The 25,576-nt window shown below is 41.0% G+C and overlaps 1 protein-coding gene across 1 annotated transcript in view; it reads left to right on the forward strand.

The window, feature by feature from the left end:
• The window catches only part of NME7 (NME/NM23 family member 7), a 94,861-nt gene that overhangs the window by 20,353 nt on the left and 48,932 nt on the right, over window positions 1-25,576 (forward strand). The window contains exons 3-7 of the mRNA XM_055712678.1: window positions 1,986-2,152; window positions 9,362-9,472; window positions 13,180-13,230; window positions 15,681-15,888; window positions 19,130-19,235. Of these exons, the coding sequence (XP_055568653.1) occupies window positions 1,986-2,152; window positions 9,362-9,472; window positions 13,180-13,230; window positions 15,681-15,888; window positions 19,130-19,235 (643 nt within the window). The remainder of the gene's footprint in view (window positions 1-1,985; window positions 2,153-9,361; window positions 9,473-13,179; window positions 13,231-15,680; window positions 15,889-19,129; window positions 19,236-25,576) is intronic.

The raw sequence follows: 25,576 nt of genomic DNA on the forward strand, positions 1-25,576 counted from the left end.
GTATCTGAGGAGAAGGGAGGTAATGAATATGAACCAGCTTCTCCCTGCTTATGAGAAAGATGTTTCATCCTCTTTCCCACCTCCCTGACAATAGATGTCCTTTATCATGCAGCTCAGCTCAGTGTAGAGCAGAGCTGCTGAAGGCTTGTGTTATGCGAAGTCCTCAGCTTTCCTTTTCTTTCTTAGTCCTTCATGTCTTGATTCCTGTGAAAAAAAATGACAGTGGGAATAATGAGACAAGTTTCTGGCTTCCTTTGCAGCTGGAAGAAGACAGCATAGTTTTTTGTCCAAGAACAGCAAGCAGCTTTTACGATCAAGCTGGATCTCTTGACAGAGGTGTCCCATTCTCTGAATTTTCCACTGTTAATAACTTTCATGGGGAATTTTTAAAGCCTGAACAACTTTTCTTTCTACAGGAGATATCCTAAAAAGAGAGAAGAAATCTTTATAGAGGGTAGATTCTTAGCAGAGAACTGTTTTGTTTTGTGTAATTTATTTCTATGTGTACACGGGCAGGAGGGGAACAGTCCAAACAGTCTTACATTTCTTCTGCTGTGGCTTATCATTGGCTTTATAAAAAGGTCTTTTAAACAGATCAAAAATTACAGTCTAAAGAAGAATTCTTTAACACAGGTTGATGCCTTCCCTCCCCCCCCCCCCCCACTTACCTTTTGCCTGAGAAAAGAGAAACAGCTCAGGGTGCCTTTCTAGCAACTGTTATGAAATAACCAAGGAAATGTTCAGATTCTTAGTCAAGATACTGAAGAATTTGTATATGGTCAAGACAGTTAATAGGCTTTCTGGCAGAGTCTAGGAAAAAACAAGTAGCTGAATTCAAGTGATTTTTAAAAATTTTTTTTCCAGCATGTTGTCATTTCATTCCCCACTGCGCTTGAATAGGGGACACTTAGTAGGAGCATGTATGAGGGACTGAAGACATTTCAGCAGGGAACGATTCTTCCTTATAATCCTGCCTCAGCAGAAGGAATCATCAAAATAATTTATAATCTCTGATCTGCAAAGTTTTGGCTATTCTGGAAAAACTTACAATTCTTCTAGCTTTCTAACAGGACAGAAATGTAGTCACACATTTCAGAACATGGAGGAGTATGTACTTTTGGTCTTAATTTTTTTTTCCCTCCATAATTTGTGGGAATGATGTCTGTTCTTTTAATGCTATTCTAGTCTATATGCCATTGCAATGGAGGACCATACATGTAATTCAAGACAGAGAAGAGAAAGTCTGGCCTGAGGAGGAAAAAACTCTTCCTTTCATAGGATTCCACTTCCCCAGGAAACTGAAAGCTTCTGTAGTATCTGCATGCAGTGAAGAAACCGTTGAGCAGGTTGCCTTTTGTGCTTTGCCAGCCCACCCAGAATACTACACATTTATGTCTTGCTTCTTGCTTGGAATAATGATATATAGCTGAATTGTCTTGACAGGTTTTTGAGCTTGCAGCTCTAGGCAGTGAGAACGTCTCAACCTAGTGTTGCAATCATCCATCCGTCCCTAATTCTGAGTCTCATGCAGTCAAATAAAGCGTAGTATCACTGGAACGATGCCCTGAAGAGGAGACCTGCCGCAGTGTGTATCTTGATCATTCCTGGTGTGAGCCATTGGTCTGTGAAACAGCGTAGATCTGCTAGGTGGAACTCTCAGTGAGACTGGGCAGAGGTATCCGCTAGGCACCTGACCCATTTATCACAGCTTGAATTACCACAAGCAAATGATAAAATAAAAAATGCAAAGATAGCTGTCAGCCTCAGACTATTTAAATGGAATAAATTTGTAATTGCGGTTTAGTCTGCTGAGCTTTCCTGGTACACCTGTAAGTTCAAAGGGTTAGGAATTAAATGAATTTAGTGATCAGATTCAGTCCCCACAGTGTTATGGACATTTCTGAAAGTAGAGTAAAAATTATATTGAGTTTTCCTACAGCTTAAAACTCTTGCTATGGTAGATTTTGATCTTCTTTTCTCTGCAGTATGATGTGAAGAACCGTCGCACCTTTCTGAAGCGCACCAAATATGAGAGCTTACATCTTGAGGATTTATTTGTGGGCAACAAAATTACTGTTTTTTCCCGTCATCTATCCTTAGTGGACTATGGGGATCAATATACAGCCCGCAAGCTGGGGAGCCGCAAAGAGAGGTAAGAAAGCACATTTTTTTTAAATCTCCCTTTGTGGCTGGGGTTTCAAAGCAGTTGTTCTTTGCTGGAAATGAGGTAAGTTTTCTGTACTATGGGAGAGGAGGAGATAGTGACAAGTTTGTGTGCAATCTGAAGTCCCTTGGCATACTGATGTCTGGTCGGAAGCTAAGTGGCCCCTGCTTGTGGGCAAACCCATGACTGCTGTTGTTAGCTGATAAATCTTCAGGGCCAGCTTCTCCATGGTGTCAGCCGCTGCCTCCTCTAGTTTTCTTGGGAGAGAAGAGAGGGAGGAGGAAAGCAGGGGGTCCTGTTACTCCCTGGGGGCAGGCAGCAGTAGGATTCTTGTGATTTGTGGATTCTTTTTGGGATGGAATTGATATGGTAACCCTGATGTCTGCTGGGCTCAAAAGGCTTGGATCCTGTGAAACTAGCACCTGTCTCTCTGGGATTTGTGCAGAAACCTAGTGCCTTACCAGTCAGATCTACTCTGTGTTAGTAACTGAAAACAGTAGGAACAGGAGTCAGAGAGGCCCATTCCCACTCTACATTGTTTATCCCATTGTGGAGGATTTTTTCTGAGGATTTTTTCAGCACCTCCTAAATTCTGTGTGCGTGAGGACAGGAAGTATAGAGTGAAAATATCCATAAAACCTATAAGCTTGTTTGTTAAGACAAGTTTCATTTATAATGAAGATAAGACTCATCATCTCTGTTTGATTGAAAGGCTTGCTTTGGAAAAGACTTTGAGCCCATCCAAGAGCAAAAATATCAGGACAGACTTAATAAAATGACAATAAGATTAATATACAAGGAATTCACTTCCTCCAAGCTCAAGATCAGTGCATCCCCATGAGTAGGAAATCAAGCAAAGGGGGCAGGAGGCCTGCATGGATGAGCCACAAGCTTCTGGCAAACCCCAAACAGAAGAAGGAAATTTATGGAATGTGGAAAAAGGGACAGGCCACTTGAGAGGAATAAAGGGATGTTGTCAGACAGTGCAGGGATGCAATGAGGAAGGCCAAGGTCTGTTTGGAATTACATGTGATGAGGGAGGTCAGGGGCAACAAGAAGGGCTTCTTCAAGTACATCAGCAGGAAAAGGATGACTAGAGAAAATGTGGGCCTGTTACTGAATGAGGTGGGTGCCCTGGTGATGAAGGACACAGAGAAGATGGAGTTACTGAATGCCTTCTTTGCTTCAGTCTTTACTGCTATGGCCGCCCTCTGGTTTCCCAGACCTTGTAGGCAAGAGAGGACGTCTGGAGAAGGGAAGACTTTCCCTTGGTGAAGGAGGATCACATTAGAGATCACTTAAGCAAATCCAGAAATCCGTGGGCCCCGATGGGATGCACCCCCAAGTGCTGAGTGAGCTGGCAGATGTTATTGCCAAACCACTCTCCATCATCTTTGAAAGGTCATGGAGAACAGGAGAGATGCCTGAGGACTGCAAAAGGCAGTGTTACTCCAGTCTTCAAAAACAGCAAGAAGGACCCAGGAAACTACAGGCCAGTCAGCCTCACCTCCATCCCTGGAAAGGTGATGGAACAGCTCATCCTGGAGGTCATCTCTAAGCATGTGGAGGACAAGAAGGTTATCAGGAGTAGTCAACATGGATTCACCAAGGGGAAATCACGCTTGACCAACCTGATAGCCTTCTATGATGGAGTGACTGGCTGGGTAGATGAGGAGAGAGCAGTGGATGTTGTATACCATGACCTCAGTGAGGCTTCTGACACTGTCTCCCGTAACACCCCCACAGGTAAGCGCAGGCAGCGTGGGGTAGATGAGCAGATGGTGAGGTGGGCTGACAACTGGCTGAATGGCAGAGCTCAGAGGGTTGTGATCAACAGTGCAGTCTGGCTGGGGGCCGGTAGCTACTGGTGTTCCCCAGGGGTCAGTACTGGGTCCAGTCCTGTTCAACTTCTTCATCAGTGTCCTGGATGAAGGGACTGGGCGCACCCTCAGCAAGTTTGCAGATGATGCCAAGCTGGGAGGAGTGGCTGACACACCAGGAGGCTGCGCTGCCTTCAGTGAGACCTGGGCAGGCTGGAGGGCTGGGCACAGAGGAACCTGATGAAGCTCAACAGAGGTCCTGCCCCTGGGGGGAAACAACCCCACGCACCAGGACAGGCTGGGGCTGGCCTGCTGGGGGGCGGCTCTGCAGAGAAGGACCTGGGAGTCCTGGTGGGCAGCAAGTTGCCCATGGCCCAGCAGTGTGTCCTGGTGGCCAGGGAGGGCAATGGGATCCCAGGGTGTGTTAGGAGGAACGTGGCCAGCAGGTCAGGGCAGGTGATCCTGCCCCTCTGCTCTGCCCTGGTGAGGCTGCATCTGGAGTGCCGTGTCCAGCGCTGGGCTCCCCAGTTCGAGAGAGACAGGGAACTACTGGAGAGGGTCCAGCGGAGGGCTACAAAGCTGACTTAGGGGACTGGAACATCTCCCTTGGGAGGAAAGGCTGAGATCGCTGGGCCTGTTCAGCCTGGCAAAGAAATGACAGAGGGGATCTTCCCAATGTCTACAAATACTTGGACCTGCAGGTGAGTGTCAAGAGGATGGGGCCAGGCCACTTTCAGTAGTGCCTAGTGACAGAAGGAGCAACGGGCACAAACTAAACCACAAGAAGTTCCATCTGCATATGAGGAAGAACTTTACTTTGAGGGTGACAGAGCACGGAACAGGCTGCCCGGAGAGGCTGTGGAGTCTCCTTCTCTGGAGACATTCAAAACCTGCCTGGATGTGATTCTGTGCAACCTGCTGTAGGTGACCCTGCTTTATCAGGGGGCTGGACTAGATGATCTCCAGAGGTGTATTCCAGCCCTGACCGTTCTGTCATTCTGTGTGAATTTAATTCTGTATTGACTGCAGTGCAGGTAATCTCTGAATTTGCAGATGAATAAATTTTGATAATTTACTTTGCTTTTTTTGAAAAGAACACAGAATATTTTCTTAGGTATGATGTCTTAGTGAGTCCTATTCATCTACTTCCTTGCTCCCTCCTGCTAACTGGGCTTATTTTCAATTTTTTTTGGAGAATGCATAACCAGACATACTGGAAGAGTTGCAAGCTTTAGCACACATCTTTATCTTAACCTCATGAAAGTGTTGCTGTGGAAATAACTGCCAGAATCTTTTCAGAAGTAGTGCTCCTGGTACTTCTTCTCCAAGGTAGGGTTGGGCGTGGTGGAAGAGTAGCAAAAGAAGTGGAGAACAGCAGAGCATGGCTTCTGTATCTGTGGCTGTTTCTCTCCGTTCCTCAGTGGAGCCTTGGTTGGATTACATCTGTCTTGGTTATGGGGTTTGTATCAATTGAACTTTTTATAGTTGTGTATTTCATGCTCTGCCTAAGCTAGCATAAGCCTTGGTGCTGATGTAGTTATACCAAGAAAAGGCAGTGTATGATAAAATTACATTTTCTCCTTCTTGTAACCATAGCTGCTGTCTATAGAGCAGCACCATGGTTGTGTTAACGATGTGGTCTTGGGAGGGGGTGAATTTTTGTGCTGCTCTACAAAAGGAAGGAAGGGAATTTATGACATCAGCTGTTTGGAAAACATTTTAGGAATGTCAGCTCAAAGATAACATAGATATGCAAGTGGTGTTGCATATTCAGAATATTCAGAATAGAAAGGAACACAGTGAAAGGTGTCTTAAACAGGCAAGAGATCCTCCAAATACAGTTTCTTCACAGAAGCTTTCACTGGGTAAACAGGGTCATATTAGAAGAGTCCTTGGGCAAAACAGTTGCAGATGAGGTATTTGTCTTTTTGGCCTCTTCCTAGCAGGTTTTACAGCAGTTATTAGTTTAATAGATACATATTGCAGAAATCTTACTGTGATAATTCCTAAAATAATCTGTTGTTGGGATTCTATTAATAATAATATAAGGATGCTGTACAGGGCAGAATGTTTCTCCGTCTTTTTCTTGCCTTTGTGCTATCAGCACAGGACTATCAGCAGTTCAGTTTCACTTTGGAAATACATTCTTTGGTCACTGAATATGTATGCAGACAGGCTCAGCAAAGGCCTCTGAGGAAGACTGAGAAATGTATATAAAAAATCTTGGATGTTTTGAATTAGGGATCTTTGTTTTTGTCAGTAAAACAAGTGGATGTGACTCTAGATACATGAGGTACAAAATAGATGTGTAAAAAGAGGCTAGATTTGCACAAGCCCTTTCTAGAATTAGGCTAAAATTACTAAGACATTTCTATGGAGTTTCATTTTCTACACATACTTTTCTTAAGTCTTGGGTCAATTTTTAGAGACAGCCATATTTGAGAGTTCTTCCCTCCTCCCCTCCCAGCGTATCATAAGGAAACTGTCACAGTGACTAAATGGTAAAGTAAGCATGTGCTTACTTAAGAGTGTACCACTTAAGGAATCACTGGCATGAGATGGATTTCTGTGTCACTAGTCTTTCATTTATGATCCTGGGTGATTGTAACCTAAGGGAAACATTTGTCTGACTAGGTTGTCCAGTCTAAATAGGCTATACTTAAAAGTTGGTCAGTGTCACTGGTTTTGAAAATGGTAATAGAATGCTTGTGTCTCAACCAGAAATACTTGAATTCTTTTTTGATTAGGGTATGGTATTCTTACGCTTCTGGTCATTGATATAATCGGTGTTTCTTCCCCTGCAAGACATAAGCTGCTGTACATGCAACAGTCCTATTATTAGAAGTAAGTAGATTTCAAAAGCATAGCCACAGCATAGTTTGTGCACCGCTCCTTTGATCAGTTCCCATCTTGTATTGTTTCAGTATTCATTGCAGTACTGTTGTACAGTCCCTCTGAAAATGTAAGCAAATGAGCTTAATTTTCATATTCTCCTTTGTTCCTAGACATAAAACCATTTCAAAATGTACTTTGCAGACTGTATCGTGTCAAACCACAAAAAACATAATCCTCATTAAAACTAAAAATGGAGCACATGAATCAAAATGCAATTTCAGAAAGTCTTCAGCATCCTGAATTATACTTTTCTTATCCTGCATACCTCTGAGAAGCTAACACTGAAATGTTAAAGTTTATATATTGATGTTACAGAAATGATGCTATAAGAGTTGCTCATTGTATTTGTACATTTGTATTAGTGTCTTTTGGATAAATTGCTTCGCAATGCAGTATTTCATCACATGTTGGTAGGAATTACAGTTTTACTAGAAAGCTTGAAATTAGAAGAGTAAGGGACAACATTTCTAGCATTAGTGGTCTGCTTCAAGTAGCCTGTGTAATTACATAGATTCAAAAAAGTATTCCCCAAGGAAATGCAAACGGCACTGGAGATCTCATTCCAGTGGTTTGATCCTTACTGTTCATGGTAAATGACAGTTGAGGACCTCTTATGCCAGGATGCAGGTCATGCATTGTGTGACAAGGTGGGTACATGTCAGTGGTCAAGCACGTGGCTGCTCCCCCTCATGTGCCTTGATGCACATGGCACACCCTGTCATATGATAAATAATAATCACAAAATGAGGTGGAGCTGTGAAATCCTTGGGGAAGAGGGGAAGAGGCTGTGGGTCATAGGCTGCATGGAGTATGTGGCAAACACTGTGAATGTTGGCCAGAGGTCAGCCTTTCCTGATCTGAAGATAGAGCTCAATCAACTTCAGTTTGCACTGCAGTGGACTGAAGCATAGGCTTGGTTGACTACTCTCATGCAGTTTCTGGCTACACCCTTAGTCCATCAGTCTTTTTGTCGTATTTCCCAATGGATCTAGGCCTAAGCTGGTCTGTGTATATGAGCTTCCTGACATTTGAGTAAATCTGTTTCTGAGCTCTGAAGGCCATCTATGTTTCTCCCTTAGTTTCAGATGAAATGTCACATATGTTCAAATCTTCCTCTTTACATTTCCTGGTCCCAACACCTCCCTTCCTTTAGATTTGCTGTGAAATAGATAGTCTGTCTGTTCCCAAAGCGTCTGTCAATCTGGGGTCACTTAAGGTTCAAAGTAAATGTAGTGGAAGTTCATCCATCTCCTGTAACCTGAGCATATTTGCCCTGGCTAGAATATATCTCTGCTAACCTACAGGCTGCTTTCCATGCTCTGCTAGTATATAAAATGAGAATTTTGCAATTATTTGCCCTTCATTTAGGGAAGTAGTGCAATAAAAAATTCTATCTTGGGTAGCCTTCATTATTGGAAACAGTGTAAAAGATGGAAAGAGCTCTTTAGGTTTGTCAGAGACGTGGAGTTTCTGAGATACAGGGTTGAATAATTCTGTTGATTTGTAAGCTGAGCAAATTTGAAGTTGACTCACCACAAGATGAATGCAAATAGAAAATGCCATTTTACAGACCTTTTTGTGCTTGTTATTTTTGATTAATAATACGTTTAGTGCTGATGGTGTACTTGGTGCTATGCAAAGCCTACTAATAAAACAGTCCTGGCCTTGGGGATGTGCAGTATAAAAAGATAATTATTGAGAAGACAGGATGTAGTTAGAAACAAAGATGTGGGGAAGAGTGTAGAGATTTTTGGATTGGTCTCACTTAGAATATAGCTGTCAGTATAAGAGACATAATACCTCCTCTGCCAACCTTTTATTGTGTCTATTAACAATGTCAGCTATTTGGCATGCAAATTGTATACCATAAAGTGTTTGTACTATACCAAGCGCAAGGACTTTCTTCTCACTGAGGCCCCCAAGTATTTTAAAAGTAATAATAAAACAATTATTTCATTTTGACTTTTGTGGAAGAGGCACGTGTTTAAGTAGTATTTCTAAATAGGGAATTTTAACAGCTTCATTTTTATGTATATAATGATGAACCTTAGGAAAAAAAGGAACTGAGCAAGCATAGGGAGACATTGACAAATCAGTTGTGTTATAACCCAGAGCAGTGAGTGAGGAGCTGTAGAGATATACACTAGCTGAGGAAGAAGTGGTCAAATTATTTGCTTTGAGAGTGAAGGGAGAAGCCAGTGAATAATGACTGCTGGTGGAACACTGCGGGCTGAATTGGGTTAGAAACTGAGGAAATTGTAATGTGCAAAGCTCGTTCTTATCAGAATAATGTCTTGTGCAGGCATTCAAGACCAGCATGGAAATTGATGAGACACTGGGATTTGGATGTTTGACTGTGGCAGAATTTCTCTCTTTGACGTGATGGTTTTTTGTCTGAATATAAACTCAACATGCATGCCCAATCCTCTAAGGAAAGTAGTGTTGGCTGTATCTCTCTACTTTTTTTTTTTTGTTTCCCCAGAACTCTGGCTTTGATTAAACCTGATGCAGTGCCCAAGATTGGAGAATTAATTGATATCATTATTAATGAAGGATTTACAATAACTAAGGCCAAAATGATGGTGCTTTCAAGGTAAGGAATTTTTAAGGTTAGCTCTGTTGTATCTGAATGTTATTTTTGCAGTCAAGAACATTCTCTAAAGCTATCCCGTGTTGTTCCACACATCAAATCCATTCCAGTGAGTAATATAGGGAAGACTCATCAGTTTCATAATCATGTAGGTTTCTGAAAGCATGTAGAGAATTAAGCTAAGTATTAAAAAGTTCTGTGCAAATGAGTACGGGTGATTATAATCTAATGTCTCTGTATGAATTCAAGGTGACTACCATACCTTTAGCAATTCAGAAGTGTTTACTACTGACATGCCTTTATGTTTTCATCTCATAGCTTCCTGATACAAACTATATTGCTGACTGTAACAGTGTTGCCTTTAAAGTAGTTGATTTGTTTGCCCTCAGTAAACCTGTTTTCTTAATCTGTGCTCTCGGAACCCAAACTTGTTTGCTTTTTAATCACTGGAAGGCCCAGCCAAAGCAAGTGATCTGATGTTGTTGCAGGGTTGGACAGGTTTTACTCATGCATCTTCCTAATCTCCCCCAGCCTTTACTGTTCTCCACTTACGAGCCACAAGATTTTAAATAAAGGCATGATGCTGCAGAGGAAAGAAAACAATTAATTTACTCTAGAAGACTCCCCTCAAAGTTACTGCACTATTTCTCCATTGCTGCTTTGCCAAACCTGTTCATATAGAAATGTCTTTGAAAAGAAAAGCTATCTGTCTACATATTACTATTTTTATGTGTTCTTATGGTTTCTGTGTGAGGTCAAGAACAATTTTTCCCTACCTCAAAACCTTTTTGGCTTTCTGACATATTGTAAAACAACTATGTGACTTCTTCCTCTCGTCTGTGCATTCATCTGCTGCAGTGTTTAATGATACCCGTCCCAGTTGCTCCCTCAAACAACTCCAGTTCGTGAGTTCACTCAGGTTTCTAATGCTGATTTATAATTCACAACATCTTTCAAGCCAGCTTTTTTTGGCTTGCTGCCCTGTAGTCTGATAGATTTGATCCTGAAGTGTTTGGTTGGGTGGTTCTTTATTTCAGTGTCTGTCTGAGAACTTGAAGAACTGTTGGGCCAAGTCACATACTACTTTAGAGTTGACTCGCACTGAAGGGAAGAAGCTTTGAGATTTGAACTTTTGTTGCATATTATTACATAAAAATTGCTGCGTGTCTTGTATAATTGAAAATAATTATTAATAAGCACAAGATTGCACTGTGATACTGAATATATTTAAAATCATGTATTGAATATTTGTGGTTTCTCTGCATACTATATAATCTGTTTCTTGGGACTGTGCCATTTTAAAATGATAGAAATATGGCTTTGCCAACATCTTCTACCCTTAGATCTCTGCAGGCACACGTGTTCAAACCAGCATCATCATCTACTGCTTCCCTTAAAGGCATTATTACTGACATTTGTCTGGCAGTCACTGTTCAGTAGATTCATGCCTTCTGTAAAATTGTAGCCAAGATACAGAAGTGAGGGCAGGCACCTGCTTTGGTAGGTTAGCTCTCTAGTCTCTTCATTTAATCTTATATCAGTTCAGTTTGTTATTCCCAGATGAACACTGTTTTCCATTCTTTAAAAGCAGAGAACTAATGAGAAAGTTGCAATGAAAGAGGAACTAAGTTGTACAGCACAACTGCAGTTTTATATTTATTGCAATAGGAATTCTTAACTGAATAGTAGAGCTCAATTTACCTCAGAAATGCATCCCTCAAATATTTGCATTCAGAAATTGCAATACTTTATCTGTTTGCATACCTTTTTCATAATTGCTTTTCAGAATTATTTGGTGAATTAGTTTCACAACAGGATTTTCTGATGAGATAGTGAATTGTAAGCAAAAACTTAAGGCTGTTTGTAGAGTGTCGGTTTGAAGCTTGAGATTGCAAGAGTTCCTGTGACTAGGATGATTTTTTAAATCATGTTTTTCCCTTCATTATGAAATGGAAGGAAAGCATATTAGCTGTATGGTCAATGAAAATCTTTTGAATTTTGAATGGCTCATACTTACACTGGACTGAAAGCAACAAACCAGGAATTATTCAGTTCCAATGAGCAGATGGTCATTTTGATAAAAAAAGCTGGAGAAAGCTGTGACTGCTCAAATATTTGTCAAGCTTAGAAAAATTAAATTCTTCTGAGGTTCTTCTTGAGGTTATTGCTTTCCTCTGGCAGTATTTGGCTTACATCTGGACTGCAAATAGAAGAGAGATGTGAAAACTTCCATTGCAGAGGACAGAACTGTGCCTTTGTTCATTCTTGGAATCTGTAATTTAAAAAACATGCAGGTAATTTCTTTCAGTAAAGAGAGCTGCTCAAAGTGAGCAGAATTATGGAGACCAGAAAAAATCAGAAGGCTTTCTGCAGGTAAAAACACTTTTCCTTGTGGGAATCTTTTAGTCTCCCTGCAGCTCTGCTTTGATTATAAACTTTGTAGCCAGACTGGGGTGAGCTATATTGCTTCCTTTCACCTGTCAGTCATCCTGAAGAGCTTGTTCTCTACAAATTCCAGCTTCAGAAAGTGGTACACACCAGGATTTGGAGCAAGCCAGGATCAAGCCTGCGCTTCTGAACTGGAATTTCAAAGCTGCAAATTAACAGGGATAGGCTTGAAAATCTCCATGGATTTTTCTAGTTGTTGCCGTGCAGAAAAAGCAGTGCAGTCAGCAAAAGTTACACATGAGAAGCAGCCTGAGAAAAAGCAGAGAGTGGGTTGACTGGCTGCAGGAGGTGAAAAGCCCACAGAATGGTATACCTACCAGTGGGTGGATGGTGAGTCTGCACCATGGTCCCTGGAACTGGTCTAGCTGGGTTGCTGAGCCCTGTGCTGCTAGCAGCGTGGCTTTAGCAATGCAGAGCTTGGAGAGGGCCGCCGCCCTGTCTGAAAAGGCTGTCTTTTTGCTTCCAGTCGTTGAGTAAAGGTTAAGTAACAGCTGTGGTACAGACATGCTGTGTATGCCTGGTGGCTTTTATTTGCCTGGCAATGTAAGGAGTCCCCCTCATTGCAGAAATCCCATTGCTTTGGGAGAAAGCAGTGTATAGTAACTGCTGTGTTCCCCGAGGGAAAGTGCAAGACCAAATTGAGTTTTCAAGTGGGAAAGTGTGGAAGAAAGCAAGTTTTAATTTGGAGGGCATTGTGGTGCCTGTGTGACTCGAAACATTTGAGGATACTGAATAGAAACCAGGTTATGCAATATTCTGTTGTGCACCAGTTTAATCAAACATAAGCCTTGATAAGGAAATAAGTCCCAGTGAAGCAGATAAATTGTTCGTTTATGCTTTTAAACCAAACTTCATTAACCAGTATACACACTCAAACTGAGATGAAGGATGAAAACAGTGTAACAGTGAATGGCTCAGCAAGAAGGTGACTGCTACATTTATTTCTCAGCTTGAGAACGTGGGGACCATCAATGACCCTGAAAGTCCATGCTACCTACAGGTTTCAGTAATTACCTCCTTCCCAGAGCAGGAGCCTAAGGAGGAGTCCAGCTACAAGTTACGCATGTAACCACACAAAATATGACAGAAAGTTAAATGTAGTTTCTGTTATTGGTCATGAACACCCCACAAGCTGTCCAGCTTGGGAAGACATTACCTGTAGAATCATGTTGATGAATGATGGTTTGTGGTTTTCAGGAGAGTTTTGTATATATACGTATGTATACCTATATATTTATATCTATGTCTTTTTGCTTTTCCAGAAAAGAAGCAGCTGACTTTTATGTAGACCATCAATCAAAACCTTTTTATAAGTAGGTATATCAATTTCAGCTTGACATGTAATAAACTTATTTATTGAATGCACAGCATTTATTTACCATATTTGGTACTGCAGGACCATGGGAAAATCAGAACTTAGCTGTGTGGAGCCCTTTGCACAGTATGCACCCTGTTCGTCTTTCTCCAGGGACAGATCTTTATTGCAGCTCTTCAGGGTTTTAACTTGCACTCTTTACAGCCTGATGATATCAGGGCAATTTCTTTGGTCTTTCTGAAGTGAAAATGCTCCTAGTAAGGTGAAACTTCAAAGCCAAGGGAAGGAGCATCTTCAGGATCAGGGTGGAGCTTGCAGGTAGTGAGAATTAGGGGGGAACACTTAGCTGTGAGAATTGATTTGGTAGCAAGTACCCCAAATCCTAAGTAACTGAAAGGATAGTGCATGGAGCAGTTGTTTACTGTACTGCTACCCTTGGGCAAATTGTCAAACTTCCCTGATGCTGGATTGCTCCACCTAACATGAAAAACTTTTGTCTTTCTGTAACTGACCAGATTGATGGTTATGACCCACAGGTAGTGTCATTTCTACTTTGTCTGAAGATGTCAACAAACAACTTACTTTTCCTCCCTCTGGATTTGGTGGTCTGCCTCTTTTAGGAAGAGGGTGCAGATCTCCCTTGTATTTTTCAGCCATGTTGGAACTTCAGTTTGCACTGACTTGGTTGAAAGACCTGTTTTTAGTACTGTCACAAAGTGCTTGAGTATTAGGATCTGCCAGCTGCTCTCCTGCAACAGCAACTGATTTATTGTGGGTCCAAACTGAAGCCTTTCACGGAGACGTGGCCCCAGGCTATGTCTGGCCACGGAGGTCAGAGGATGATTTAGAATTGCCTTTTCTTTGCTGAGTAAGCCTGCTTGATTATGTTGATAAATAAGCAAGAATTTTACCTGTAGTGTTATTTCACAGATGTCTATCTACACCAATGGTAATTGTCTGAGGAACTGTAGCTTTTGTCCGTTGTGATGTTCCTGTCTCACATCCTACAGTCCTATTGGCCCCATCTTCTGTATGGGATTTTTCTCTAAATTAGAAGCAAATAGTTATGAAGCATTACAAACCAAATAGAACAAGAATCTTCAAGGCAGTGAAATGTAAAATCTCTGACTCATTGATATTTAGCATTGTAATACTAGTCTTTAAGTTCAAATTTAGTTCCAAATTCATTAGTCAACGTAAGTCTACTGAATAGTAGGGAAAAATAGCAATTCTACTTTTTTGGAGAAGAATGTTTTTCTTATTAAAGAATTTATTTTTTAAAATGTATTTAAGATTCAGGAATAGTCTGCACAGTAAGCAGTGTTGTAGAAATTCCTTTTTTCTTGGGTATAGGTATGTGTAAGCCATTTAACTGTATTCTAAAGAAGCAGTCTCTGACCAACAGAACCTAAGTTCCAATAGCTTCTCCCTACGTAGTTTCTTTATGTAACTTTTCATAATTTTAATATTGTTCCTTTAGCTAAAAGCTAGTAGGATTTCTCTTCTCTTCTTGTCCATTGATCATTGTGTAAATGATCATTAGGAGCAAGGTGGCTGGAGAAGCATACACATCCACAATTATAATTGCGTAAAGCTTTTTTTTAAAGAAAGAAGTACACAAAGTATTGAGTCAACTTTTTCCTTTGTTGGTTCTGTCCAGACTACACAGTGAAAAGGCAGGCTTGTTTGTATACATGTTCTGTAAAGATACAGAAGTGTAGTGATGTTGTTTTGTTTAGTTTTTAAATAGAACTTTTGGGTTCCCAGTTTTGGGTCATTGTTTTCCGAGCGATTGAAGTGGTCAGGACAGGAGGCAGGCTGCTCCTGACAGTCTTTTCTCCTTACTCAGATTCATCCCATTAAAATCAGTTGAGTTCTGCCTATGCCAGGATGTGATAAGTCACTTGGTGGTTACATCCCCTCTCCCCTGCAAACTTTCCAAATCTTGCTTCTCCCTTCTCTGCTACTTTGGATTTTGGCTGGGCAAAATCCACGGGAGAGATCCACGGGGCAGTGGAGAAATCCATCCTGACAGCAGTGCTGAAGTTGTGTCAATGGGGAGCACACACAGGTCATCTGTGGACAATCGTGAAATCCTGCTATGCAGAAGAGACATTCTTAGGAATCATTCCTGTCAGAAAAATGGTTAGCAGGGTCTCATCCTGTTTCCAGTACTGATCTTTTAAAAATTAGTTTGAAATTTTAACATACAACACAGTAGCTTGAGTGAGTTTTTATTATCTGGTTCTTTTTCTGCAACCATAATAAGAAGGGAACGTCTGCACGTGACCTAGTCCAACCTCCTAGTCAAAACAGAGCCAACTTCGAAGTTAGATCAGGTTGCTCAAGGCCTTGCCGAGTTGAGTTCTGAGCATCTCCACTGGATCATATGTATTTGTTGATTTTTATTTGTAGTGTTGATCACCATGTGCTGTTTCCGTTTTGCAGTGAGCTTCTCCAGTTTATAACGAGTGGTCCCATTGTTGCTATGGAAATCTTAGGAGATGATGCAGTTTGTAAATGGAAAACATTACTGGGGCCAGCAAACTCTGCAGTGGCTCAGAGTGATGCACCAGACAGCATTAGAGTGAACTTTGGACACGATGGCCTAAGAAATGCAGCTCATGGCCCAGATTCGGTAGCTTCAGCTGCTCAAGTAAGTTTTTGACTGTTTGTTGACTGAAGTTTATTTTTACTTTATCTGGTAACAGCTGGGTCAGAAATTCCTCATATTTTTCCCTGCTTGAGTTCAGAACTACTTGAGGTATTCTTCATAGATCGTTTTTACAATGGAAAAATAAACTGAAAACAGAAATCTTGTTTATCTCTGTCACAAAGGGGAGCCTTGGGCGCTTTGATCAAGAGAGCATGCCTGGTCATTTTTAATGTCTTCTGTACATCACAAGCATTGAGATAATTGCATAGTCTGTGTAATCTACCTGTAGCCTACCAATGTTGGTCATAAAAACAAAGGGATTAAACAATTAAATCCTTTTGTGCCCCCCTGCATTTCACTTATCTCTTCTCCTCTACAGTCCTTGCTAGTCCTCTGCCTGGAGCCTGCTTTCCTCTGCTGTTATTGTTCAGAACGAATAATTATGAAAACAGGCCACTTTGTAATGCTTTGTGGTTTAAGAGGTAGTACAGTGGGCTTGGCTTTGAGGAGTTTGGTTCTCTTTTGCTTTGTTTGTAGTGTGCCTTTCCTTGGTGTAGTGCTAAGAAAAAGCCCTGGGACTGGGTGATAGATATTACCAGCATTTCTACAGAATTGAGGTGACTATTTGCGTTGTGGGGTATTGTTGTGGGGTAAATGTGCTGATAAATGATGGCAAGAATAAAGATTACCTCATGATTGATTGGTATTGTGCTGTGGGATCTTAGCTCTAGACAGCAAGAAAAAAGATACCAGTTGTTGCTTCCTTGATCCTAGTCTTTCCTCTCTTTAAATTGGAACAGCTGGAGGGAGACCTGCCCTGGAATACCTAATAAACTGCCAAGTACTGTATCCTAGAAAATATATGTAGACATGATTATACCCTGGTGGTGAGGGCAGGGCTGGCCAGCCTCTTCTTTGAGCTGGCCGTTAGGCTGTGTGGCATAGCAAGCTACTTGCAAAGTGTGCGTGGTTTTCTGGTGGTCAAGCACTCATCTCCCTGATCTGCCCCGTGCCTGGGCTGCTGGATCCTCTCCCTGTGCCTCTAGTTTTGACGAGAAATCATATGCTGGACCTGAAGTACTACTTCTGCTGGCAGACTGGATGAAGATGGTACAGAGTTAGGAAGAGTTTGGAAATTGATCTTTTCTGATGAAGGAGAATTATAATGAGAAACATCATTGTAGTTCTGGTTAAATAGCTAGATATCCTCATATATGAGGGTGAAAATTTCCCTTTGTTCCTGCATACTGCCACGACAACTGTGACAGCTTTTGAACTGAGTGTGGGAAAGCATATCTGTTCGCATAAAATGTTGATTAGAAGCATAAGTATGTGCTTTGGCTTAAGTTTGTTGTTCTTTTTACATGTCATTATTTTTGAAATGCTGTTTGAAGGCCTGAGTCATCCGCAGCATTTTTGTGTCTGCGGGATTATTTTGCTGAACTTTTGCAGGTGCGTGCATCTTTGGGGTGTTACTGATACCAATCTTCAATAAATCAAACAAAATTGTAAATTTAATACCCCTGTGCCTATTTTAATTCTAGTAGGCCCAGTTATATGGCTGTATAGCAATTGCCATGGAAACTAGTTGACTGCACCTTGCAGAAGCTTTGCTGAAAAGATAGAAATATGTGATAAAGGGACCTAAATGAACTCTTCTGAAGGAAGACTGAAGTCTCAACACATTCAATGAATGTGTTGTAAACTGAACAGTTAGAATGGAAGACTGCATCGCTCTTTTGGGGGCTAAATGACAAATGAAATTATGCCTCTGGTATACTCTAAGCTGGTGTCTCTCTGCAGTCCAGATTTTGGAATTCCTTTAGATTAGGAATAAAGGGAAAGGAAAAAAAATTAAGGCTCCACTTGGTTATAGTTTGGCATTTCATTATCCTAGTCCTTCAGCATTACCTAGTTACTTTTCTTTTATGTCTTTTAATGGATAAAACAAAGTGTTAAATATTGTAAATATTTTGCTGCCTTTTCCTGGCTGCTTCTTTTAGAGTAAACATTAATTAACAGTGGGACAAGGTCTTTGAAGCATGCAGCGTTTTATCAGTAGAAGGATGTAGGAAATAAACCCTTTTATCTCAGATATGCCCACTTAAAATGTGGATTTTTTTGCTAGGAGAAAAACAAAAGCCATTTTCCCTTCTATTGAAAGATCCACTAGTTTGAGCTGTATAAGCGTTCAAGCACAGATTATAGGGATTGTCAGAGTGCCATGAGCTAAAGGCTGGGATATAGCTAAGTATTGAGCTAGTAAATTAAATGGGACAATTTCAGAAACTGGTCTTTAGCATTGCTACTGTTACACAGGGAGAAATCAGATTTGGTAGTAGTATTTCCAGGATATTATTATTTCCCTTAAATGCAAATTTATCAATTCTTTTACTGAACTTGACCAATAGGTCTGAAATGCAATCTTCTGTTTTGAGCATTTGACTAATGCTAATTGGCAGATGGTGTAACATATGTGAATAAATGGTATGGAACAAGCATGAAGCTGGCAGTGAACAGTGAAAACATATCACTGAAGAAGGAAACCTGGCTGCCAGGCTCACCCCAGTATGATCTAAGACCCAAGCTATATGATACCTGGAATAGTGATGGTGGGAAGGAAAGAAGTGATCAGAGGCAAAGAGGTTCTTCTGATTCATCCCAGAAATCAGAGCAGTTGAGTACATCAGCTTCAATTCAGTAAGATTAAAAAAAAAACCCCAAACAACAGTCAATAAGGCATGAGGATAAGTCAGCAATTTTAGACAAAGTTTAGTTGCTTATAACAAGAGGAAAAACATATAAACAAATGGGATAGAGGTCAGTTTTGTATATGGAAAGAAAACGTACTGAGAAATGGATGGTAGTTGCATTTTTGCTCATATAGTGGAAAAGACCATGTGAAAAGAGGGAAGATAAAATACATGTATATGGGAGTGGATTTTGGAAAGATACTCAGGAAAGAGAGAGAAAGAATTCAGAAAACTGGTAACACCTCTACCAAGTGATTGCGGCAGCAGCATTTTGAATGCTCTGAATGGAAATGGATTGTGTGCAGAAGTGAAAAAGAGGGGAAGAAATATTCAAATAATTTTTTTATGATTGTAGCAATGCTACCAGAGAGGGAAAGGTATTAAGGTTTACCTTCTGTGACTATGAATACTTCAGATGTTATTTATGATAAAAACTTATGTATGCAGCTAGATCAATCTAAAATGTATTCAATTACAATTGTTTTCAGGAGCTGGAATTGTTCTTTCCCTCCAGTGGAGGTCGTGGACCAGCCAACAGTGCAAAATTCGCAAATTGTACTTGTTGCATTATTAAGCCTCATGCAGTTAATGAAGGTAAGCAGTGCAGACAGTGGAGGTGAAAGCTATGTGCTTCATTTGTATCCATGTTCACTCCTGTGCCCTTTTCTGGGAGAATGAGTGCAAGAGCACAGGGCATATTTCATAGTACATGCCAAAGTGTGCAGATACATTGCCTTTCATAAACTTTTAGTACTTCTGCAGTTCAGTTCCATGAAGAGTGGGTCACGTGCTTTCCATGTGGATACTTGTTAATTTCAGAGTAAGAAGGGAAAGGTGAAAAGAAAGAAGGACAAAAAAATACATGAGATTTGGTGACTCTTACTATGACAGTTTACCATGTCCTTCCTCCTGTCTGCCCACCAGACTCATCTGCTGGAGGTTACTATCCTCACAGCAGAGTAAAAGCAGGACACGTGGCCATATTGCAGGGCCTTCCACTCATGCAGTAACACATTACATTAAAACTACTTACAAAGGGAAATTTGTGTTGATATGGATCTTGTTCTGCTGAATGAAGTGGAGATGGAAAGTAGAAAAGGCTTGTTCACTGTATGAAAGTGAGCCAAAGACTTAAACCATTTGTTGAACTCTGTGATGCTTTCTGTGCTGGAGAATGCCCTGTGAGCTCACCATATGAGTATTGGAAATGTTTAATGCCCAACTGTTACCATGCAAAAAAATTCTCACTTTTGTGTCCTGTACATAGATACAGGAGCATGTGTAGGAGCAGTGAATGCAGTAAAATATTTTGGCTCAGGCACTGCAACAGTATTTTTGAGTGCAGAATAAATATTGCCATGTAAGAGCACTGAGATTTTTCTTAGCCAGATGCAGAGCACACTGCAATGTTTTAATCGCTTCTCCATGGACAGCTGAAATGGCAACAGCAGAAGTGGCCGTAGCAGTTTCCAGGCCTTTCACACCTCAAGTGGGATGTCTGGAGAGCCTGCAGAAAAAAAATGGCTTTCACAAGAAAGAGTCTCGCACTCACTGCTGATAATGTGCCTGTTATCTCTTTGAGGCCTTACATGGTATCTGCTACTGATAAGGCTGCCATGCAGCAAAGACAGAGTGATGTTCCTTTTACAGAAATATGGGCAGCAGCTGGGACTGTGAACTTACCTAGTAAATGTGTGCAGAAGATAAACTTTTCTGTGGCAGGATTGTTGGAGTCCTCACATTTGATTGTGAAAACAGCAAAGTGGATGGCTTGGGCTGTGCTTTTTTATACGTGAGATATAGTTTCTGTTATATATAGGGGCTCAGACTTTCTCTTTGAGAGTTCAGGTTCTCTCAGCTTTTAATCTTCTTAATTTCTGTAGATTTCATAGTGCCTTGTCTGTTACTTTTTTTTCTGTTTTCTTGAACATCTCAATATTTTTCTGAATCATCAAAGGACAAATTCTGGGCCTGTTTGCACTGCCCTCTGGGAGTGTGAGTGACTGGAGGAGAATGGGGGTGGTGACAGAGAGAGAAAGAGGTACGGGTACAGATAAACAGAAAATGTAAGTGCATGCCCAGCCTTGCAGTGTGAGCACTAGAAAGACTGGACTGAAGTTGAGCTTCATATGCCACTATTAAATGTGGCACATATATGCCACATTAAAAAAATGACTAAAAGTAATTTTTCTTACACCCAAAGGGCTGGAGGGGCAGACCATAGCTGCCAAACAGCAAATAAAATTTGAAAGCCAAGGTGTACTTTGTGTGAGCATTCTCTGTCCATACAGCTTTGATTACTACTCTCAACAGAATGAAGAAATCAAAACTGAATTTTCTTTTCTAAATCAGTAAAATGTTTTATCGATTTCTCATGGTTTAACTCCAGTTAACAACTAAGCACCATACAATCTCTCACACGCTCCCCCCAGTGGGATGGGGGAGAAAATTAGAAGGGTAGAAGTGAGAAAACTTGTGGGTTGAGATAAAGACAGTTTAATAAGTAAAGCAAAAGCTGTGCATGCAAGCAAAGCAAAACAAGGAATTCATTCACTGCTTCCCATCGGCAGGCAGGTGTTGAGCCACCTCAAGGAAGGGACTCCAGCACATGTGACAGTTATTGAGAAGACCAGGGCCATCACTCCAAATGTCTCCCCCTTCCTTCTTCTTCCCCCAGCTTTATATGCTGAGCCTCGTATGGTGTGGGAGATCCCTTTGGGCAGTTGGGGTCAGCTGTCCCAGCCGTGTCGCCTCCCAGCTTCTTGTGCTTCCCCAACCTGCTCGCTGCCGGGGTGGGTGGGAAGCAGAAGAGGCCTTGACTCTGTGTAAGCACTGCATGGTGGTAACTGAAACATCCCTGTGATACCAACACTGTTGTCAGCACAGATCCAAAACACAGCCCCATACTAGCTGCTGTGAAGAAAATTAACTCTACTCCAGCCAAAAGTAGCACTCAAGTTTAAATTATTATAAAGAATGATGGAATTCAGAGACTGGCTGTGCTTTTATCTTACTAAACTGTTCTTCCTGCCTTTTTTCTCCAATGTTATTTTGAATGTTTCAAAAACCACAGGTGCTGCATCTCTTAAAGAGATTATGAGACTGGGGAGGTCTTGTAAAACTTTCCAGAAGTCTGGCTTCTGACAGGGAGATGGGTTTAAGGAAAGGAAGTGTCGCTGTGTCTGGGTGGTGGACTACCTCTTTGGCTGAGAGCACTGGTTTGGCTTCATATTGCAACTGGACTGGTTCCAGTCTGCAGTTTGAGGTGAGACATCCTTTCCAAGGACTGCAGGAACTCTCCAACATCAGCCCAGTGGCCCAGGAGCATTGCAGGAAAGAGGATTTGGCTTTCTTAGCCGGTTCTCTTCTGTCTTCCTTTGTCTTTCTCATATTCTTCTTCAGACAATTTTTTTGAGTAACAACAAAAATATCAATGAGTGACTTCTTTTTTAGTATGCTTGGTCTTCTGTAAAGCACTTTCCATAGTCACAGAAGAGTCATGCTTAACAGAGTAAAGAGCTGTGCACTAGATTTCCAACAGTTTTTGGAATTCTTAATTCTGAAATTACTCTTTTATGATTAAAATGCCAGTTTGAAAGTTGAAGGAACATACCCTTTGCTTCCTGTGGATTTTTAGGCTTTTAAAGTTTTGAGCATGATGTGTGGCATCATATGCTGTGTCTACAGAAATGCCACCATTCCTTCTTCCCTGTTCGGACTGTTTTGGAGTCAGGGAATAGCATGCTAAAAGGGTTTGGGGGGATCAAACAATCTGCTCAGAACTCCCAGCTGCCTGTCTGAAACAGGCAGACAAGAAGGGAGAAGCCCGGCTTTAGGGATTAGAGAACAGAGACATGGCAGTGGAGCAGGTTGGCCCCATGGGTTGCGCACCTGTAGGCAGAATGTTTGAGAAAGGAAGGCTGAGCTGTTTGGGCTGTTTGGGCTCTGTGATCCATGACAGAGCTGGGAAACTCTGCTCATCTCATCTCCCTTTCAAGGGCTGTTAACAACTGTGTTCAGTGATACCCAAGACATTCTGGTTATATTAGCAACATCTTCTGTATCTCAGTTGAAGTAGGTGCTATAGCAACTACTGAGCTGCCCTGTTGGCAAAATTGCATATAGGAGACTGCGTGGTCTTAAAAATAAGCAACTTGTTTACCCCCAGCAGCAGCGGCTCTAGCTGTGGCTGTCCACCCTGCTGTTTCGCGTGGGGAGAATGTTAAGTGCAAACACAGCAGCTGGAGAGGACAAGAAATCCCATGCAGCCATCAGTGTGGTGAAAAGGTGGTTTAGCAGAAGCATGGAGAGGAATTTATATGGGTCAAAGCAGCAGAACCTCTTATGCATTGCAGATTTGGTTTGTGCTCCACAAATTTTCAGTATTGAGTATCTAAAAATAAACCTTTTTGCTATTTCCTATGTGCTGCTGAGGCTTTGAACTTGATTATCTAATTACCATGAATATAATCTGCTCATTAAACATTTACAATTACGTGAAGTTTCACTTACGTACTTGAGCTTTAGTCTTTATTTCTGCAGAAACATTTGACTGAATTCATAATTTGAATTTTGCTTCCCAGTCTTTTTTCCCAATGTGTCTTTTTCCTCTGGAGTCCCTTGCATAACTGATTCTTAGAAGGAAAAATCTTTCGGTTTTCCACCCTGGAAGTTGGTTTGCTTTAACCACAGCTGTAAACTGGGAGGCTTTTCAGCAAGTTTACCTTCCTGTCAAAAGGCTGGATCTAATCTCTAGTTTACTCTGGTTAAATCTTGGACAGAGTTCGTTCTTAGAAACTGACTTTGATCGCCATAGAGGGTTTGTGGGGTTCCTATCCAGTGACAGAGCAGTGGAAAATCTCTGGTGGTTTTATCTCTGGCCTTGCTGACCCTCTCCTGACAGAAACATCTGCCGCCAGGCACTTCCCTGACTGACTGGCAAGTTAGCAGCAAGCAAAGTCATTGTATTTTAACTCTGAAGAGGGCTGGGAGGAGCAGTTCAACTCCTCTTTCTTGGGTGCTGGCAGAATGCGAAAGCAACCTGATGGTATTCCATGAGGACTTGTTCTGAGCAGGGGTGGGTCAGGGAGACATGGTGTGGTTTGACCCCTCTAGAATGTGCCACACTTTTCAGTGTCTCTTAGCCCCCTCCTCCTCCTTAGTCAAGGAGCATGGTAACTAATAAGCACAGCTCTGGGATTGTATGCCTTAATTGTTTAATAATTTGAAAGTTTTAGTGTAGATCTGTGTTCTGTAATCCACTTCTTGTCCTTGAAGCTTCAGTTAATTCAGATACAATCTCACAGTTGCAATCACTTAGACATTCTGGTTTTGTAATTCCCCTCATGTTATTACATCTGGAGTTATTAGCAGTAGTGCTTAGAAGCCAAAATTGTAAATGCACCAAAATGGGTGAACTTCAGTTTTGCACCCTGAGGACAGCTATGACTCGACTGTTTTGTTGGCAGAAATAGCACCTTGCAGATTACTGGATGGGATTAATTTTAATGTATTTATGTGTAACAGTTTAGTCATGTTTACCGTAGGAATTGGAATTTGATATTTTATGACTGGTTTAAAGTTTCTTTGATGTGGTCTTTACTTAATCCCTTTGAAAAATGAACAGGGAAAAAATAGGAAAATAGTGATGATCAGGCTCTAAAGGCTGCGGTCAGAAGTGTGTTATATTTCACATTTTGTACTTGCGATACAGCACAGAGTTCAAGAGGTGAAATCCTGCCTTCCTTTTCTGCACTCCCAAGCTGAGATATGGGTTCTCTTCATGTCAGAGTTTTGCCAAAACACATTTGGAGCTAGAACTATGCCATGAACTTGAAAACGAAAACTGCTAGTCAGGAATTCATTGGACATAATGCAAACTGAAAGGCCTGCCTAGAGGTAAGGAAGCCTCTATAGTCTGGAGGGCTTCTGAGTGTGAGACTGGCTACCACAACAGGTTTGTTCTCCTAGTATGTGTTAAGCTTGAGATTTTGTTCTAATATTTCTGTAAGTTAAACCCTTGTTCCTCTTACGGAATTAAAAAAAAAAAATTACAGCACTGTCTTCCACAGTATTCTTCAACTAAAATTTAAGTCTAATAGAAAACAAAAGGGTTCTTTTCAAGTGGAAAAGATATTCTGTGGATATATGATTTTAGACCTGTTCTAAGTGGATGATAAATCTTATAGAGTTCTATCTTAACTTATTAGTTACTGGACAGCTTTAGAAAATCATAGAGATTTATACTGAGCAACAAAATGCTGCATGACAGGTACGATAAGGATGGTATTTCCTTATTTATGCAAAGACTTAAACAATTTTTTATTGAGGGAGTAGTTCCTTGCTCCAAAGACCAAACTTTGACAAAAAGAATACCAAGGACAGTAGTTCAGTCTCAAGCAGGTACAGAAACAGGGTTTACTTATGTAGAATCTCAAGTGAAGTTACTTCATAAGAGAGAGTGGGGAGAGAAGGATTGTACCGAGTAGGAATCCAGCATTGTAGTAGATTATACATCTGACTGCAGACACCTGAAGAACTGTTTCTGACATGCTGATATACTTGTTGCTCATTGAAAGGGAGAAGGCATTGCTGTGAAAATGTCCAATTCACCTGTATAGTATGCTGAGTATAGTTAGATGTATGTAGTTACCAAAGGAAATAAGCTGAAAGAGAAAAAGAGGATGTGATAGAAGAGGTGCAAATCTGTCATCATTCTCAGGACTAGGTATCTGTATCATTGTTTTTATCATACTGATGAGTATTCATTAGATAAGATTAAAAAAAATTGTAAACAAACTGGAAATGGTTTCCTTTTTCACCCTGGGTTTTTAGACATAAGTTTGAGTAACTCATTACTTTTATGTTTAGGAAACTTGAGTAGAACAAGGTTTTTGAAAAGCTGTTTTCTCATGCTTGAGAAAAAATGAGGAATG

Source organism: Falco cherrug, chromosome 5, assembly GCF_023634085.1.
Source record: "Falco cherrug isolate bFalChe1 chromosome 5, bFalChe1.pri, whole genome shotgun sequence".
NCBI lineage: Eukaryota > Metazoa > Chordata > Aves > Falconiformes > Falconidae > Falco > Falco cherrug.